The sequence below is a fragment of the Sapajus apella genome, unplaced genomic scaffold (genome assembly GCF_009761245.1).
Source record: "Sapajus apella isolate SASKATOON/1434 unplaced genomic scaffold, GSC_monkey_1.0 scaffold1, whole genome shotgun sequence".
Lineage (NCBI taxonomy): Eukaryota > Metazoa > Chordata > Mammalia > Primates > Cebidae > Sapajus > Sapajus apella.
The window spans coordinates 55,917,072-55,935,838 of NW_022436941.1; the positions used below are offsets into that span (position 1 = coordinate 55,917,072).

The following is an 18,767-nucleotide window of genomic DNA, read 5'->3' on the forward strand; positions in this document are numbered from 1 at the left end:
CAGCTAATTTTTTGTAGTTTTAGTAGAGACGAGGTTTCACCATGTTGACCAGGATGGTCTCGATCTCTTGACCTCGTGATCCACCCGCCTCGGCCTCCCAAAGTGCTGGGATTACAGGCTTGAGCCACCGCGCCTGGCCCTAAATTATGACTTTTTAAACAAGATATAATTAAAGCATAAAATTAGGCTTTACAATTTTTTTCTGTAATTTTAGCATTACATATCCTTTCTGCCTGAAAAATTGATATAATGGCTTTTCTAGTGATTAGCAAAATGTTCTGCTCTTCTTTTAGGTGACTTCGCTTAATAAGTGATCAAGTTAACCGACTTGTGTTTGACTTGTTTTTCCTGGAGGTCATTTTTATATTGTGACTAACCAGACTTGTATTCAGAAAAGTCAGAATTCACAATCTAAGATCTAAGTAAGAAGGTTCGGTGAAACTCCTACAGCTGGGCATGGCACTGAATTTCATCTTTTTTGTGGCACTTGATTGTTTTTATAAAGTCGGTGTGAGTTTGTGTTCTTGACAGGGATTGATGGACTAACTGTTGCCATGATGATGTGCTGCATTATTTATATACGGTGGCCAAATTCAGTCTTTTAGTTTGTCCTCTGCTGTCAACTGAAGAATTGCAATCTTCTCTGAAAGAACAATTTGCTGGGTTTGTAATTTTTGCATAATTATAAAAGTATGTAATCTAAAAGCATAAAATTCAGTAAGCTATATTGTGCATTTTTCAAGAAACATAAAGTGGTCAGGGTGTAACTCCTTTGCTATTTACCCTCACCACACCTATCCGGTAACACCACAAGCCTAGATCCATCCTCTGCTGCCTGCCTGCACTACCTCCGCTGTTGAGCTCTGTCCAGATACACGGTGGGGTACATGTTGACATTATCAATTCTTGTCTGGGCCCTCAGTACTTTCCCTTCAGCATTTTTCTATGTTTTCCCAGGCAACAGCCTTCTATTTACTACAGGGGCATGTTACTGTCTTATCCTTCTCAAACTTCTGATCCTATCACATTCTCAGCAGTTTACTATACAGAAAACATCAGACAGGAGCTCCTTCAATTTGTTTGTTTGTTTGTTTGGAGACAGAGTCTGGCTCTGCTCCCCAGGCTGGAGTGCAGGTGGACAATCTCAACTCACTGCAACCTCTGCCTCTTGGGTTCAAGGGATTCTCATGCCTCTGCCTCCTGAGTAGCTGGGACTACAGGTGTGCACCACCACGCCTGGCTAATTTTTGCATTTTTAGTAGAGACAGGGTTTTACCATGTTGGCCAGGCTGGTCTCGAACTCTTGGTCCCAAGTGATCTGCCCACCTCAGCTTCACAAAGTGCTAGGATTACAGGTATGAGCCACCATTCCTGGCTGGAACTCCTTCAGTTAGCGTCATCCAGTCTTAAACTTCCTGGTACATCTTCCTCCTTGAGTCAAAGTTGAATCCTTCCATACATACTCCAAGGCTCATTCATCATATTTTCATACATGCCCTCACCCTTCTGATTCTTCTTTCTCTGTTGTTATCTTTAACCTTTACTTTCTAGGAGTTGCTTCTTATCAGTACCTACATTATCAGGTTTCTGCCATTTTAAATATATTTCCAAAATGTGTCCCACTAGATTTTTATATGTATTTGACTAACATTTATTGAACCACTTCTATGGCTGGAACTTCACTAAACTTGTAACGTGCATTATATCATTTAGTCTTTACCAATTACCATTTTTCAATACGGCAAACAATGATTTAGAAACACAGAATAATTAGAGAGTGTCAGAGTAGGATGCCAACACTGGCCCCCCTGAATTTTTTAAATCATGGTGATATATCCCACATAACACACTACCATCCTTTCATCTAACTCTTGAAAGAATTGCATCATTAATTCTAATGCCCCCACCCCTTTGATTCTTCAACCTACTGGAGACTGGAACTTATGCCTACCACTCCTGTGGATGTGCCTTCGTCTACGTCATCAGGGAATATCACCTTTTCTGAAGCAAGACAATACTTCTTAGCCCTTAGCTAAAAGCTGTCAGAACTGTGCAACACTGGTGCTCATGCTGCTCTCGAATTGAAGGTCGCTTGTTGTCAGAAGGCTTCTTGACTCACAGTTCTGGGTTTGGTGGCCCTCTCTTGTGCTTTCTTGGTCCTAACAAGCAGTGTTAGCTATTTGTCAACTTATTTGTGTCTTTTTGTGAGGCTCTGTCAGAACAGGAATTTGTCTATCATGGGCCCTATAATATGTACAGGAATTAGGACTTTTACTGGCATATAGATGGGCTTCAGCAAATATTAACTAATGACTGAATGGATATTTTTCATAGGTAGAAATAATATAGTCAAAAATGCTTGGGGCTGGGCACTTGGTGGCTCACACCTGCAATCCTAGCACTTTGAGAGGACAAGGTGGGCAGATTGTCTGAGCTCAAGAGTTCAAGACCAGCCTGAACATCACAGTGCAACCCCATAACTACTAAACTACAAAAAATTAGCAGGACATAATGGCACATGCCTGTAATCCCAGCTACTGAGGAGGCTGAGGCATGAGAATGGCTTGAACCTGAGATGTGGAAGTTGCAATGAGCCAAGATCATGCCACTGTACTCTAGCCTGGGTGGCAGAGTGAGACTTCATCTCAAAAAAAAAAAAACCAACCAACCAAACAAACAAACAAAAACAAAAAAACACATACTTGGGAATTGTAGTTTATGGTTGAATTTCCTTAAAAAATTTTTGCTACTTATTTTTTAAGGATTACATGTTTGTAGGGAATGCATGTTAATATTAAATAGTAGCTATTCTATTCTCCCTAATATAGTGAGTGCCCTTATTTATGATTTACCAATTGTAGCTTCCTATAAATATTTTTTTTTCTTAACTCAGTGAATTAACAAAGAAAGCTAGTCAAATACTTTCCTCAGTTGCCTTTCTCCAAATTAAAGGGAGAAAAGTACAAACAAACTTCCAAACTTCCTCTTTCCCTCCTTTCTTTTCTTCCTTAATTTCTCCTATTCCTTTGCCCTTCTTCTTTAAAAAAAAAATTGAGATCTTTGGATTGCTTTAAGAAAATGTGGAAGGCTGGGAAATGCTCCCAGAGATTCTGATTTAACTGGACTAGTTATAAGATATTTGAAAAGTGACCCCACCTCCAGCCACCACCATGATTTTTATGTGCAGAGAACCACTGGATTAGATCACTTTGAATGTCCCTTTCAATTCTAAAAACCGTATGTTCTGTTATTTTAAGGGACTCTCCAGAGTGTTTTAAACTACAAAGTATGCAAAAAGATTTTTTTTCAAAATGTTAGAGCCCAAAACATTTTTGTCTTTTTATCCAGTAGACCTTGATTGAAACCTTAGGTCATCAGCTGTGAAATTTAAATAGTCAATACTGAACAGCAGATTTTCTTTTAATTTTCTTCAGTCCAATATGTCCTCAGTATTTGAAACTCTAGCTAAAAAGAATAATGTCTTAAAAATAGTGAAGCAAACCACTGGATAACATCTAAAAGATGTTCTGCTTTAAATTAGCATTAATGTGGTTTTGAGTGAGTCTAAGAGGTTTCTTTGTTCATTTATTTGATTTGTGTCTTCCATGGCTGTTTTTGGACTCTGTGAACACTGAGGTAGAGAAATGGATGGTCTTTTATTGCAAGGATGTCTAATGATGTACCAGTAAAATGGCAGATTCTATCAATGCAGATATAATTATTCCTATTGACGTTTGTATCTTATTTCCTTCTCTACACTTCCAAATTGCAAGATGGTCTGCAGTAATAACTAGGATTTACGTTAAAAGTACATATGAAGGTAAGAATTAGATTGCACCTTCTTAACAAATTTATTTGAAATTTAAATTGGCCCTACTCATAAATTTTAATTTGTGAGAGAAGGCCTTAAATCAAAATCTATGCATCAAACTCATTAGGATGTTCAACAAGTGAAATATCAGTATTCAACACAAATGGTCTCTAAAGAGGCACAAAAGTAAATTGTGAGGCTATTGTTGATTTTAAAAAACTGACATTTATTTAGTTCCACACAATTTCACAAGCAATAAGTCATAAGGGTGCTAACATTTCATGTGAGTTTTACCAATTTGATTATGCAAATTCTCATGAACTTGATCTAATTTAAGCTAGAATTATTACTCACTTGTGTACTAGAGTTGGCTCAGTTTGATAAATATTCTGTTTATAGGTTGATTTGAAACTCAACTTCTACAATAGAAGGCAAAATCTTTATTTTCTTTCAGTTTTCAAGTGAAATGATAGTACAGTTCAATGGGAAAGCAATAGATTGAAAATGAGGTTGTAAAGCACACAGCTGCATTGTCACAGTTGAGAAACATAAATTTAAATGGTCTCTGTGTTTTACTTTTCCACATGGAAGTATGTATTGCAATATCCTTCACATTTAGTTTGTTGAGATATTGAAGAAATTAAATAATGTCTTGTGTTAGTAAGGTAACATGCTAGAGTGATATATTACTACTTTTTTGCTTTTACTTCTGTATCTGTATGCAAATTTATTTACAGAAATGGAGAGAGGGCAGGGATGATGGTGCAGACATATTCTAGGTGGCTGCCAGCACTTTGAAAAGAACAGAGAAAATGAAGAAACATGCATTCATCTAAATAAATTATTAAGATATTTATATAAGTCTGTCAATACATAAATATACTAACAATACTATATAAATACATTAATATGTGAGAAAGAGTTCAACATGTAAATTCATAAGAACATTAGTCTGTAAATATTAATACAATAGCATATTTCCAGTAGATGTTTACTTTGTATAAAGAATAAGCTTAATTGAAGTGCCCTTGATTACCAGGAGCATAGAGGATCAAATATTGGGCTTTAAATTATCAATAAATTTCTATTAAAAATGTGTTGCTGGCAAGAAACATTTATTGAGAATTTCCCCCTTGTCTTCCTTTCTGTTTCTGAAATGATCTCCGCCTTACCGATTATGAGGGCTGACCACCTGCTGTTCCCTATGCTTGGAGTGCTCTTTCTTAGACTTTGATATCACTCACTCTAGTTTATCCTTCAATTTTCAGCTCATGCGAAGGCCTCACTTCACTGTCTGTCATAAATAACCAGTTTTATTCGCTATTTATCTCATCAGCCTGTTTCTCCCTCCTCCCATGGTTTTTATTAAAGTGAGTGCTACCGTATATTTTTGTGGCATATAAATATGTGATAACTGAATCAGTAATTCTCTGATATGTGTACTGGAGACAAACACTAACATATAAAGAAAACTGAACACACAAACTATCCCAGAGTTTAAGTATCAGTGAATAAAATCAGCTATCTTTTCTACTGGATTCTCAGTATTACCAACATAGAATTTTCTTCTTTGTATGGCATGAGAAGTTGTATAATTATATACTAAGCTCACAGAAAATACACAACCACAATCATCAAGGTACCTACTTTAGATTTTTAGGTATGTGTGTGTGTGTGTGTGTGTGTGTGTGTTTTTTAACCATTGTCTCTCTGCAATGCTACATGGTATTTTACAGGTGCTCACACACTTTGCTATTGAGGTTAATGGTCATGGATTGCAAATGGGTAATGAAGTAAAATAAGATACTCCCTAAATGACCTTAAACATGAGGTGACTGGCCACAGATAGGAGGCCAGTGAGAAGAATGAAGCCAACATTGATTTCATGCAGAATCACGTACTCCGATCAGAACCTGGGAGAGTGGGTGGAAAGACCAGGCAAACGGGAAGTTAAATTTAGCCTGCAATGATTTCTCGCCCCTGGGAAAAATAATTGCTCTACTCTATTGCCAAAACGCAAATCGGCATCAGCTTAATTTGCCTGAATCTGCCATAAACTGCAGATGGAACCATAAAACATGGTTAGAATCAAATTAAACACATCTGTCCTAATCTAAAGCAGGTGAGGCCAGCCGGCCAAGAAACATCAAAGTATAATGCTATACACATTACAATATGCAGAAGTGTATTTTAGGAGCCTGCTGACAGTAGGAGAAAGAACCATGAAATCTTGTATTGCCCTGTTTTCCTTTCCTCAGCCTAACTTCTTCTACTGGTTGCCATTGCAGTTTTAAAAGACTCTACCCACATATCCACTGGGAAACAAACAGACAAAAATTATTGATTTAAAGTCTGGGAACCTATTGCATTTTAGTCAGAATTTCTTACCCGAGGTGATACTGCCTTAGATAAATTGACATTACAGAGAATCAGAAGTCCCTACCGTGTATTTTAATTAGACGTGAAATTCTAGCTGAGAGAGTTTGTTTTCACTTGAGGTATCAACCCAAATCTGTAATAACCACTGAGATTATGTCTGTATAGAGAAAATCGTCTGAGGTATGATGGTTTTGACCTAAGTAACCATATAACTCATTCAAATCGGACAGTTTTGAGAGTGACAGGGATTGTGGGCACCCATGGAGGTGCACGGCTCTAATACTTCTTTAGGAAAGAACGTGCTGTCCAGCTGCAAGGATGCAGTTAGCCGACAGCCTCCTCAGAACCTTCAGGACATACTTGAACCTCAGGCCCTCACTCTAACTGAGCTGCTCCAGTGCCTGTCATTCCTGACCTAGGAGAATTCCTTCAAGGAATAATCTTTGCACTGGGTGTCCCTGTGTGATTGGCTAAGACTTTCTCAAATCTGCATAATAGACCAAGGCCCTCCCTGGCCAATCCTTCCTCTACTACCCCCACCATCATTTCTTTCAGTTATTTTTATTGATGCCAAACCTGTGTCGCAGGTTGAAGCTTTTCCTGCTCATTTCTGCTTCCTCCTCATTTTATCATTCACAGACATTACTTCTCAATAAACACGCTTAACTTCATCTTAGCATCTCCTTTTTGGAGAACCCATCTAATACAAGGATGTTGTTAATGATTACATAAAGAGAAACAGCTTTTAAACAAAATCTATAGTAGCTCTAACTGTGCTTTTGTTCATCCTCTACTTTGTCCAAGATCAAAACATTTAATTCTATTGCCATTGTCCACCCAACACGACGACAAGTGGGGCCCTTATTAATTTCAGGAAGACTTTGACATGGTAGGCCCCAGTTTAATAAATTGAATATTTATACCACGGTACAATGGGCCAAACATTAATTTCCTTTCCTTTTTTTTTTTTTTTTGGAAGACTCTTAATATCTTTTTCCCATTTATTTGTTGGTGTGCCTAAGGACCTCTCCTCTCTTCATTTCTCTCTGCTCCCATCCCCTCCCCTCCCCAATAGACTTTCACTGAAATATAGTATTAGCATTCATACTTAGTAACCCATGGTTAAGCAGAGGCTCTTTCTTCTACATCTACTCAGTATAATAGCCTAATCAGACATTTTTATTTTAGACCTTCCACAGACTTCTCAAATACAATAATCCCTTTAAAACTAAATTCGTTATATTTCCTTAGAAAGGATGGCTACTCAATCATCCAGGCAAGAGCTCTAGAAATCAACCCAGATTTCTTGCTCTTCCTCAACTCCTAGATCAATTTGGTCAAAATGTCATCTTGATTGTATCTTGTACATGTTGGTCAAATCTATTACCTCTTTTCTGCCTTTCAAAAGATAGTATGTTAATAACAGAAATAGGATGAAAATTTTATAGTGTATTAGAAATGAGTTTCCTTAAGCAAAAAAGAAGAACAAAAATTACAAGGATAAGAGAAAAACATGTGTGCTAAACAGCAGCTGGCATCTATAAAATGTAATAGACTTTAAGAGATAGTCCTGTCTCATTTTGACCACAGAAGCATAATATGACTGGTACACATGCCTGGTAGAAAATTGACTAGATTAAGCATTATCATCTAGAGAGGTCAGCACAGGTGACATGAAAGGTTTCTTAAGGCACCAGAAGCTCTCTATAATGATGGGGTAATCCAAGGGACCTCATTTAGCTATGGGTATATCAGGACCATAGGCTCACCGTGGTTACTATTTGATGCAAGAACTTGGTTATAGGACAGAGTGAGGTCTGAAAGAAGGGTTCTTGTTTTTAGATAAATATGTAAATATGAGACTTTGTGCTTGAGAACTTCTAGGATACTGCTCATGCTTTGCTTTCCTATTATACAAAAGTTTATCTGTGCCTTTTCATTGATTATTCCACATAGGTGGGTAAGTCTTGATTTGGGAGGACTTTATTTCTTGATTTATTACCTTGTATTTATTAACTAGATTTGATATTAAGTGATGCCTGCTTTGATTTCCCTGTCTATAGCCACCTCTATGAAGGGTCAGGGGAATCTTTATCATTTTTTTTTGGGACTACTTCAAAAGAGAAATGCATTTTCCTTTTCCCTCAGCCCAACCTCCTCCATCTCATTCAACACATTGCTGCCTTAGTGACTGTTCCAAAGCACAAATATGGTGCTATACTTTCCCATATTTCAAGTTCTTTTGTGATTTTCTAATGTTTAAAGATAAATGCCAAAATTTTTGGCACAGCTTACAAAATCTTGATTCATATGGTATCCCTACCTTTTGGACCTTATCATTTTCTATTTCTTATACATATTTATATTCTAGCTACAAGGCACTACCTGAAGTTCCTGGAATGAGACATAATCTTTTCCCTTTAAGTATGTTATTCCCTTTGCCTGGAACATTAAGCATATGTTCTCTCCTCTTCATCACCTGATAACACTGAATCTCCTTAAAAGTCTCCACTGATCCCACAGTTCGGATCATGTATACCAATCACAGGTCTTACTACTGTGTAGTATAATTGTAATTGTTCCTGCATTTTTATCACTCCTGCTAAGCTCCATATTCTGTTATTTAGTTTGGTATATACTGCACTTACCTCACTGCCTACCATGCAATAGGTATTCAAGGAACAGAAGGACAGATAGACAAATTCAAAGACAAATGGGAGGATAGCTAGCTACCTATATGTGTGGATAGATAGAGATAGACAGATAGATGATTGATAGATAGATAGATAGATAGATGATAGATAGATAGATAGATAATGATAGCAAGCCTATTGAAGTATCTTTATCAGTCATCAACCACACCATTCAAAATGGTGGCAGGATTGTGTTCTTAATTAAGATGTGACCGCGTCCAAACTTTAAAATAATTGTTAAAATTGTTAAACACTCTCTCATTGACTCCTCATCTTAAAAATTGTAATGTCACTTTTTAATCCTCCGTGATCTAACATATTTATACTTTCTTAGCCATTCCAGATAAAATACTCCATGGTCCAGCCACACTAAACTCTTTGGTATTCCCCAAACATTCATTCACTCATTTCGGAACTCTTTTTTTCTAAGATCTGCTCCAGTGCTTATGTACTGTTTTAATCTATCATCTTAGTATGGCTAATGACTTGGTTTATATTTGACAAAAGTCATAACCTGAATTTTCAGTTTTCTAATATTTGTAAAGTGCTTCATCTGGAGAAGAGACTAAATAATTCTCATGTTGAAAACCTTGGAAAGAATAACGCAGCTAAGAAATACAAATTAGTAGGAAGTTGGGACACAGGTGCTTTTTTATTTTGAAAAGTCTCATACTCATTAAGTCCAGAAAGTGGCATTTTCACCTACAAAGCCCCCTTTAAAATTGTATGGATTTTTGTGAATCTGATTCAAATCCTCTGTGCAATGAAGCCACACCCATGATTCTGTCTGGTGCCTGCTTTTTACTCCAGACTTAATTGTTGCTACTCTGGGTATGTGAGGCTTCTCAGGGACAGTCCTTAAGGTCTCTAGAAGCCCTTTTATTTAGCTGAGAAGATCTGTCAGGCTCCATCCCAAGTATGTGAAATGTTTTCACACAGAGACTTATAGCCACATCCATGATTTGATATTAATGTTGGGGCCATGTCCTTCGGGCATTTGATAATTTAGCACTTTGAGAGATGGGAGTTTAGAAACGGTTGTGTTTTCTAACACAAGTCCTGGTCCTTGTATACTACTTCCCTTTACTTTCAAACTGGCTGATTGTTTATTTAGCTCATCTCTTTATTGTAGTACCTTATCATATGCAGGTAGTAAGAGCCAATGAATGCTTTAACGGTCTGTCTGGAAGTCTCCTTACTCATATCCAAAAGTTCATTGCATGCATTTTCTACTTCCCAAGTGACCTCAGATATCAGCTTTGTCTATGACTACTTGCTACATAAAATGGGTAGCCATTTTTCTAGCTTCCCAAGGTCATCACTGCTTTTCCACATACTGTCTGCCACCCATTGCCACAGCCTAGGTCACATATTTTGGGGTTTTGGTTATGGCATAACTTATTTTTCTGTAGCAGTTTCTCTCCTACACTTTTGCATTTCTTTCGCCCATCTGAAGCAAGCTAGCCTGAATTCATTCACATGGCAATCTCAACACTCCAGGAGAGGAAGTAGAAATCTTCAAGTGCTTTTCAAATCTCTGTTGCCTTCAAGTCTGTTAAGGACCTACTGGCCAAAGCCAGTCACATGGACAATCCCAGCTTCCAGAGATCCAGAAATAAACTCCCCTGCTTTAAAGAGTAAAAGAGTGAACTGTGTGGATATAGAAAGGGTATTTATTAGAGTTATTAATGGTACTAGTTTCCTACAGATATTTAGGTTAATGCTTATTAACCAATTAGACAGCACTCTCTTTATATATTATAAAGGAAGTTTAAACTGAACTAGTAGCTTTCATAGCAGTGTTTGAATTATGCAGTTTAATTTTTACCATGTTGCATATTATTTTTTGAGCATATGGTTTGAAATGAGTCTTGCAAATCTTATGTGTGATTCTTAATATTACCCTGACTTTTGACTGCCAAGGGATTATCTGTGGGAAAGTGAACTAGTATGTTTCAATGCCCAAGACAAAAACAAAATGTCAATTTCTGTGTTTTTTTATAACTCAGGTGATATTTGTGATCCCAATCCATGTGAAAATGGAGGTATCTGTTTGCCAGGATTGGATGATGGTTCCTTTTCCTGTGACTGTCCGGATGGCTTCACAGACCCCAACTGTTCTAGTGTTGTGGAGGTTGGTAAGTGCAAGATTTAAGCATTTCAGTAGTTATTTTTTTGTTTTCATTAATAACTGGCAGTTCGGCTGTGGTGCATTGTAGAGATTATGTGTACATTACAAATTAGCTTACTTTTGTGTAGGACTGTCAGTTTTATCATTTCTGGCTTATACTGAAATTATATTAATTGTGTTCTAAAATAAGTTTTAAAGTATTTTTAGTGACCAACACTAAATTTAAAGACACTACAAATAGTATGTAAATATAACATTTCTATTTATAATATTAGTATAATTTTAAAATTTTATTCTCAAATAATATACATAACTCCAAAGTTAATTTATTCAAGTTAAATTATCACTGTAAATAAAACAGGATGTTTTTAGGGACTTCTAATATCCATTAGCATTTTGCAGCTGTTCTAATCATTACTTTTCTTAGGTGATAAATATATTTTGTATTTCTAAGAATATAAAGAAGGGGCTATTCCAGATGCCATGCTCTTCAAAGTTTTCTCAGAAATTTGCTCTGCAAAAGTTAATGTGTCATTGAATATATTCAAATGTTTTTTTTTTTAAATCTGCCAGTTATGTATATTTGTGGATTTAGCATAACTTCTGTAATTTACAAATAGGTCCCCATTAAGGGAATAGCTATACTTAAAAAAAAAAATTAACACCATGCAAACTTGTGCAGAGATTTTCTCTCTCACTAGAGAGAGAAATAATTTTCAAACTTAATACCACAAGTAAGTTTGAAAAAACTTTATGTTTTTTCACATCAGTGCCAATAAGAATGCAAGATGAACTAGATCTGTTCAATACAGGAAAGCCAAACATGCTTTGGATTAAAGATTTGTCAAACAGCATAAACCTTAGAAAAACAGGATACATCAATGGTTTAGGGGAAATAGTTTTAAAGAAGAAAAGTAATTGTGTCTGGGGATCGGTTTGAACTACCCATCATTGTACCCAGTGCATCTAACCTAATACCTTATGCATAGTAAATACAGTAACTGTTGGTTGAATGAAGGAAAGAATAATTTTAAAAAACCATTAACTTAACACTTAGTTACTGGGTTTTAGTGTGCTTCATTTTCTTAATGAATTTTCCTTATTTTTTATTTTGCATTATATCTTATCCAAAGAAGTTATTTATATTATTTCTGAAAGGTACTTTGTTCATTTAATTCATCTTCAAAAATAATTATCTTTTAAGGCTTTTATTAACTCACTGATATTTTAGAAGATTTGACACAGTGCCACAGAAATAAAACCATTGTAATCACTTTGACGCAGGCTTCAAATATGTATAGTTGAGTTTCAGAGTTTAATATAAGAATCATATCCTCAGGAAAGTCTGTATAACTGAAGAAAATCAGAGTCATAAATATCCCTAATGGGAATGTATGAATAGAATAAAATTTTAGTGCTGTATTTTAAGCCCAACAACCCCAAATTGGCAGGGTCTTCAATTTGAATAAGAGTATATAATGTTTTTGGCACTATTTGAAAGATCCAAATCTGGAATCGGAGAAACAAATGTATGTAAATGATTTAGAATTAAGTATCTTAGAAGAATTTTAAAGTAAATACTTGTATACTTTTGGGTTATACATTTAAATATTAATTCAACATTCACCATTTTGTCAGAAGGCTGACACTATCGGCAGCAACACTTTGAAAAGTAAGCACACTGCCATTCCACTTAATTCAGTGAGACTTTGGGGAAGCAAATGCTTACAGAATTAAATTTTACTCAGATTCATTGTTATATATTAGTAAGCATCTCTGATATTCAGAAATTGGATAGTTATACTGTATTATTTTAAGCTATATTATTAAATTATATGTTTCAAGCAACCTTCTTCTCTAGCTATATTTAGGACATCTTGGAAGAAATATGTTTAGTTTGTATTTGCTTGATCATTTAGTATAGGATATTAGTTATACCGATTCTATTTTCATGTACTGGTGTTCTAACATGAACATAATAAGAAACAACTTTCCTAAAGGCTTAAAGTGTTCATAATTTCTTAAGTACAACTTTGCTATATTATGAAATAATTTTTATAAAAGATCAGAAAATAGTGAAAAATCAAACACAATTTTCATGTTAGATAGCTCTTTATGACAGAAACTTTACCCGACTTGCCTTTCTACTGCCTTTTTCTCAGCTTAACATTTTCTTGTATATGAAAGATGTGCTGAATATTGACTGAATACTAATACTTCGTAGTAATCCCTTCAATATCTAGCCTACCTTGTGTCTTTTCATATTTTTAAAACTAATTATTGGGACTAAATATTTCAAACATTAGAACATTAAAGACCATCCTGTGTTTTTATTTAAAAAAAAAAAAAAAAAAAGGTCAGGTGCAATGGCTCGTACTTGTAACCTCAGCACTTCAGGAGGCTGAGGCAGACAGATCATGAAGTCAGTTGTTCAAGATCAGCCTGGCCAACATAGTGAAACCCCGTCTCTACTAATAATACAAAAATTAGCTGGACATGGTGGCACATGCCTGTAATCCCAGCTACTAGAGAGGCTGGCACAGGAGAATCGCTTGAACCTGGGAGACAGAGGTCGTAGTGAGCCAAGATTGTGCCACTGCACTCCAGCCTAGATGACAGAGCAAGATGCCATCTCAAAGAATAAATAAATAATAAATAAATAAATAAATAAATACCTGGCTTGGCCAAGGCTTTTTTATTATTGTTTTCCTGCTGCTATCTAGCACCAATGCAGGAGATACAGAGTGAATTGGATTTTAAAAAACCGAAAAACACACGTGGGTATTTTGAGGTAATACCTTTATTTATTTGTTTATTTTTATTATACTTTAAGTTCTGGGGTACATGTGCAGATTGTGCATGTTTGTTACATAGACATACACATACCATGGTGGTGGTTTGCTGCATCTATCACCCCGTTATCTACATTAGATATTTCTCCTAATGCTATCCCTCCCCAATTCCCCTACCCCCTGCTATTCCTCCCCTACCCTCCACCCATGAGGCCTCGGTGTATGGTGTTCCCCTCCCTGTGTCCGTGTGTTCCCATTGTTCAACACCCACTTATGAGTAAGAACATGAGGTGTTTGGATTTTGGACAAAAATTATTTGAGCTGTCACTATTCTGTAGCGATGTGTCTAAGTTTTCTTCTATTCATTTTGCACCATATGAATTTTGAGCCATATATATTACGAAATTCTAAATCTTTTTATTTTTGATTTCCAAAGGAAAGAAAATAATCTTGTTTATATTTGCATAGAAAAAGTTGTTTTTTGATCCCAGTTTTTAAAATCATGGTTACCCTGTTCATTATATAGTCAGTCATATACTCCTTTCATTACAGTTCATCTGGAAAGGAGAATTTCAGATGCACGCTCAGAGAAAAACATTCCATGATTTTACCTCAAACTTATGCAGTAGTTTTGTTTTAGGTTATTGATACTTATATCAAGAGATCCTCATCCAATTTTGTAGTTTTATTCTCCCCTCACAAAGCATACAATGTCGGATAAGTACAAAACACTTAACCACATTTGCAATCAATACTCACATCACTTGCAATCCTGTGTTATGTGGGATAGTCTGGCAAAATTGACTTTCTCAGATTTGTGAACTTCATTCACTAGACAAAATTGCTTTTCTCTGGACATGTTTTGTTATTTCTGTGTACCTCATTCTCTCTCTCTCTCTCTGCGTCTCTCCAGCCCCACACACAGCTATCACACGTATACACCTACACAACTCAATTTGCTCAGCCTCTTAGAGTTATGAAGATTCACTCTGATAGCTGAAAACGGCAGTAGGAAAACTTCTCTTAAAACAAAGCAAAGCAAAGGCCCTTGTATTAAATCCCTGAATTTGAAGACATTAGCCAGAGTAAGCAGTGTTTGCACAGATGTGCACTGAATGCTGCCTCCCTCTCCAGAGGATTTGTGGACAGACCACCATGTGGCTAAGCCCCAGATTGCTTCCCAGTTACTCACTCACATTCCTGGATGGCACTGTGTAATTGGGAGCTATATGATGACACACTCATTTCATGCAGAAGTTTTCTATTATCAGTATATATTACACAGTTCATAAATGGAAATTTTGAGAATTTTTAAATGTACAAATTCTGTGGTATAATTCTCCTGTGTGTGCCATCAGAATAATCCAGTAAATTAGAAACAAGTATAAACTTTTGCAAATCAAATACATAGGATATTAATGTAATCAAAAGAAAAAATAAGTGACTTTTTTTAAAAAAAATAAAATCTTAGTTTTTATTTCTTTTTAAACAAATATTTATTGAGTGTTTACTAAGTAATAGTTACCTGAATGGTGGGGGTGCAATGATAAACAAGGTGCTGTTTAGATGTTGAGATAGGTAGATAGATGATAGATAGATAGATGTGTGTTGTGACACAAGTACATAGAGCCATAAAAATATAAAGCAGATGCCCTGTCTTAAGCTACCTCTAAGGGAATGCATGCCAACCTGAAAAAGTACCATCTAGCTATAGAACTAAAAAATAATTTCAATCTATTGCAGATAAAAACAACAAAAACAAAACCCATTTCAGACAGAGAAAATAGTGTAGAATAACCAGGAGATTAAAAAAATTATAAAGTCAAAAACTGAAAGAAGTTAAATGCGGCTAGAACTTAGAAGGGACATGGGGCCAGCACCGACTCTGAGGATGGCGGCAAGTGGCAGATACTCTAGAGTTTGGTATGGTGTTTTTAAAAATTTGGACTTTTTACTAAGAACAACAGAGAGGGTGTGTATTTCTCTTGGTGCAATGTGGAAACCAAATCATAGCAAAATATAGGAAGGGAACAATTTGAAGGCAATTGCAGCAGATGAGGCTAGACTTGATAATCTTGTTTCGGGTCAGTGTGGTAACTAACAGGATGAAGAAGAGAGAGTCACTGAGTATTTAGAGGATACTGTAGACAATTATTGGTGATTTACGGGGTATGAAAAAAAGAGGTTGGGAGAAACAGAGTAAAGAAAGGCATCCCCAGTTTCTGGCCTGAGCAACTGGGTATCGTTTACTGAGATATTGTAAATCGACAATACACAGGATTGGGAGGCAGAAAGAGGGTTCAGTGTTTCACATACTGAATTTGACAAATTTGATAGACACTACCTAAGAGTTCAAGCATAGATTTAGAAATTGTAATTATATAGATGGTTATTGAAGCTTAGGGAATGGATGAGTCTGCCTAGAAGCAGGATAATAGCAAAGAATAGAAGACCTAGACATGGAAAAAATCAAGGACTTAGGGCTGTCAATATATAAGTGATAGGTAGAGAAAGTGAAATCTGTAAAGGAGCCTGAGAGGGAGTAGTCAGCTAGAAGGAAAACCAGGAAAGTGTGGAGCAGAGTAAGTTAAGGCTTAACAATGGCTCAAAGAGTGAGTTATCAGCAACGTCAAGTACTGTGGAGCAGTTAAGCACGAAAAGTGTTTACTTTGATTACATGTGATTTATGGATGACCTTGTTGATTTACAGAAGATCATTGTGGAGAAAGAGTTTGACTGTGGCACATACAAGAATTTGTCAAAAAAAATTAAATGGCTAAAACAAACATTTGTCTATTTATTTATTTATTTGCTTATTCATTCCTCTATCAAATATTTGAGTATCAGCTATGTGCCACTCTTCCTGGTACTGACGTTACAGCAGTTAAAAAATAGTCTTTGCCTTTATGAATCTCAAAGACTGAGGTGATGTTAGAAGACTAAGAAATTAATGTTTGAACGGAGAATAAAAATAAAATATATCCTGACTTAGGAAGTGAGATAAGTAGGGATATGAAGAGAGTACAGTAGCTGAAAGGGGAATTTGGTCCAAGGTAGTTTTTTCTTTTAAGGTGGAACACTGTAATGTCAGTAATGTATATTAAGAAATGAAAATAAAACAGTGGGTGTCTAAAAGTAAGCTATGTGAAATTACCCAGACAATTTTCAATAATATTTTGCATACATGTAACCTCTTAAATATGTGTAAAATACTGTTAAAATGATCAAAGAATGTAACGTTGGAATTTGGTAGTAATATAAGATCCATCATCACTTTTGGGAAAAAATTAAAATTATGTGTATTATTGAAAGTAGGTCAGTACAGGATAATAATCAGTACTGTATATTATTTTATTTAGAAATTTTCTTTTGTCTTCTCTGCAGTTACATTGACTTCTGGCCAGGATTCTCATTTCCAAATACATATATATCTCTGTATGTATGCATGTGTGTGTGTGTGTGTGTGTGTGTGTGTGTACATATATGTGTGTGTATATATATATGCATATCCTGTAAAATATATATATATATTTAGGAAAAGTTATTTTATTCTGTTTTATCTTCTCCTATCCTATTCTACCTATCTTATTCCATACAAACTTATTTCCCTTTGGTAATAATATTCCTTTTTCAATACGAATTTAGATTCAGTTAAATTTGTTACCCTCCTATCTTGCACTACTAATCTGTTCCTTTACTTTCATTTTATTATGAAAAATTGAGTATATTTGTCCCAGAAAATAGAGACTGTCATACACATTTAAAAAAAAGCTACAAATTGACTGTATATTTCACTCTATGAATAGCCATATTCACGTTTATAGTTCAGAAGGCGATCAGTATCAGAATATCAAGCAGTGTAACAGAGTCTGACTCTGTCTGAAAGACTTCTTGTTAGTGATCAAGAAATGTCAGAAAGTTAATGAGCCTTAAGTAGCTCTCTTGGGTGGTGTAGAATTATTTTAGATTTCAAGACTTTGGTTACCGAATGAGGGGTTTGGTAAATTTGTTAAATTTTTCACATAGTAGATGAAATTGTGAGTAGTTTTCAGGGTGTTTTTTTCCCCTTTTCTTAAGATTACTTCATAGACTCATAATTGAATCCATTCTCCTAGAAATTATCGTAATGAGAGCTATGTTTCATGGACTAAACTACTTTCTCTAAAGCTGCTAACCAATAGATGATTGTTAAGAAATTTTCCAGTCAACTGGAGTCAAAGGGGTTTATTTTCACAGTTATGTTTACTTACCATTCTAATAATAAGAAAGGTTAAATATAAGTTCATATGAAAAAATAATTATACAGTTAAGATGACACATAATAATTTAAGAGAAAGTTTTTGTACTAATTTTGCATATATTATAGAAAAGTAATTATGTTTTCTATGTGTAAAAATTTTGTAATATGCCATGTAAACTCATTAGTTTACTGATGTAAAATATTTCTCCTTTTAATAATGGCAATGATTAGAATGTTAGTTTGCAACTCGAACCTGTAGCAATTATATCTTAACTTGGAGAAAGAAAAAAAATGTATAACATCAAAGAACCTTAGATATTACTGAGTACCGAGAGCCACTCTTGCTCAGTCAAAGGACAAAAGCCAGTTTGTAGTAAAGCTTTTATTTGTAAGAAGAGATGATGACCCATTAAGAAATTGATTTATATCATTTAAACCACCGTCCTTTCTTCTAGGAGTACGTCCTTCTTATTAATTAAGAATAACTACCTTTGTATTTGTATGTGTATCATTAAGCTTTTACTGCCTAACAAATAATCACAAAGTTTAGTGGATTTATTAATAAATAATCATGCTATCTCAAAAGTATGTGAGACAGCTAAGTGGATATTCTCCCCTGGAACATCTTTTAGAACTTTGCTGCACTCATATCTGCATCTGCGGTCAGTTGGTTTGTTGACTGGTGCTGGATAGAAGATGGTTTACTGATCTCTACTATTAC

General features: G+C 35.4%; 1 protein-coding gene across 2 annotated transcripts in view; it reads left to right on the plus strand.

Moving 5' to 3' along the window:
- EDIL3 (EGF like repeats and discoidin domains 3) overlaps window positions 1-18,767 on the plus strand; it is a 439,880-nt gene that overhangs the window by 112,554 nt on the left and 308,559 nt on the right. For both annotated transcript variants that reach the window (XM_032276660.1, XM_032276661.1), the window contains exon 2: window positions 10,893-11,021. In XM_032276660.1, coding sequence (XP_032132551.1) covers window positions 10,893-11,021 — 129 coding nt within the window. The remainder of the gene's footprint in view (window positions 1-10,892; window positions 11,022-18,767) is intronic.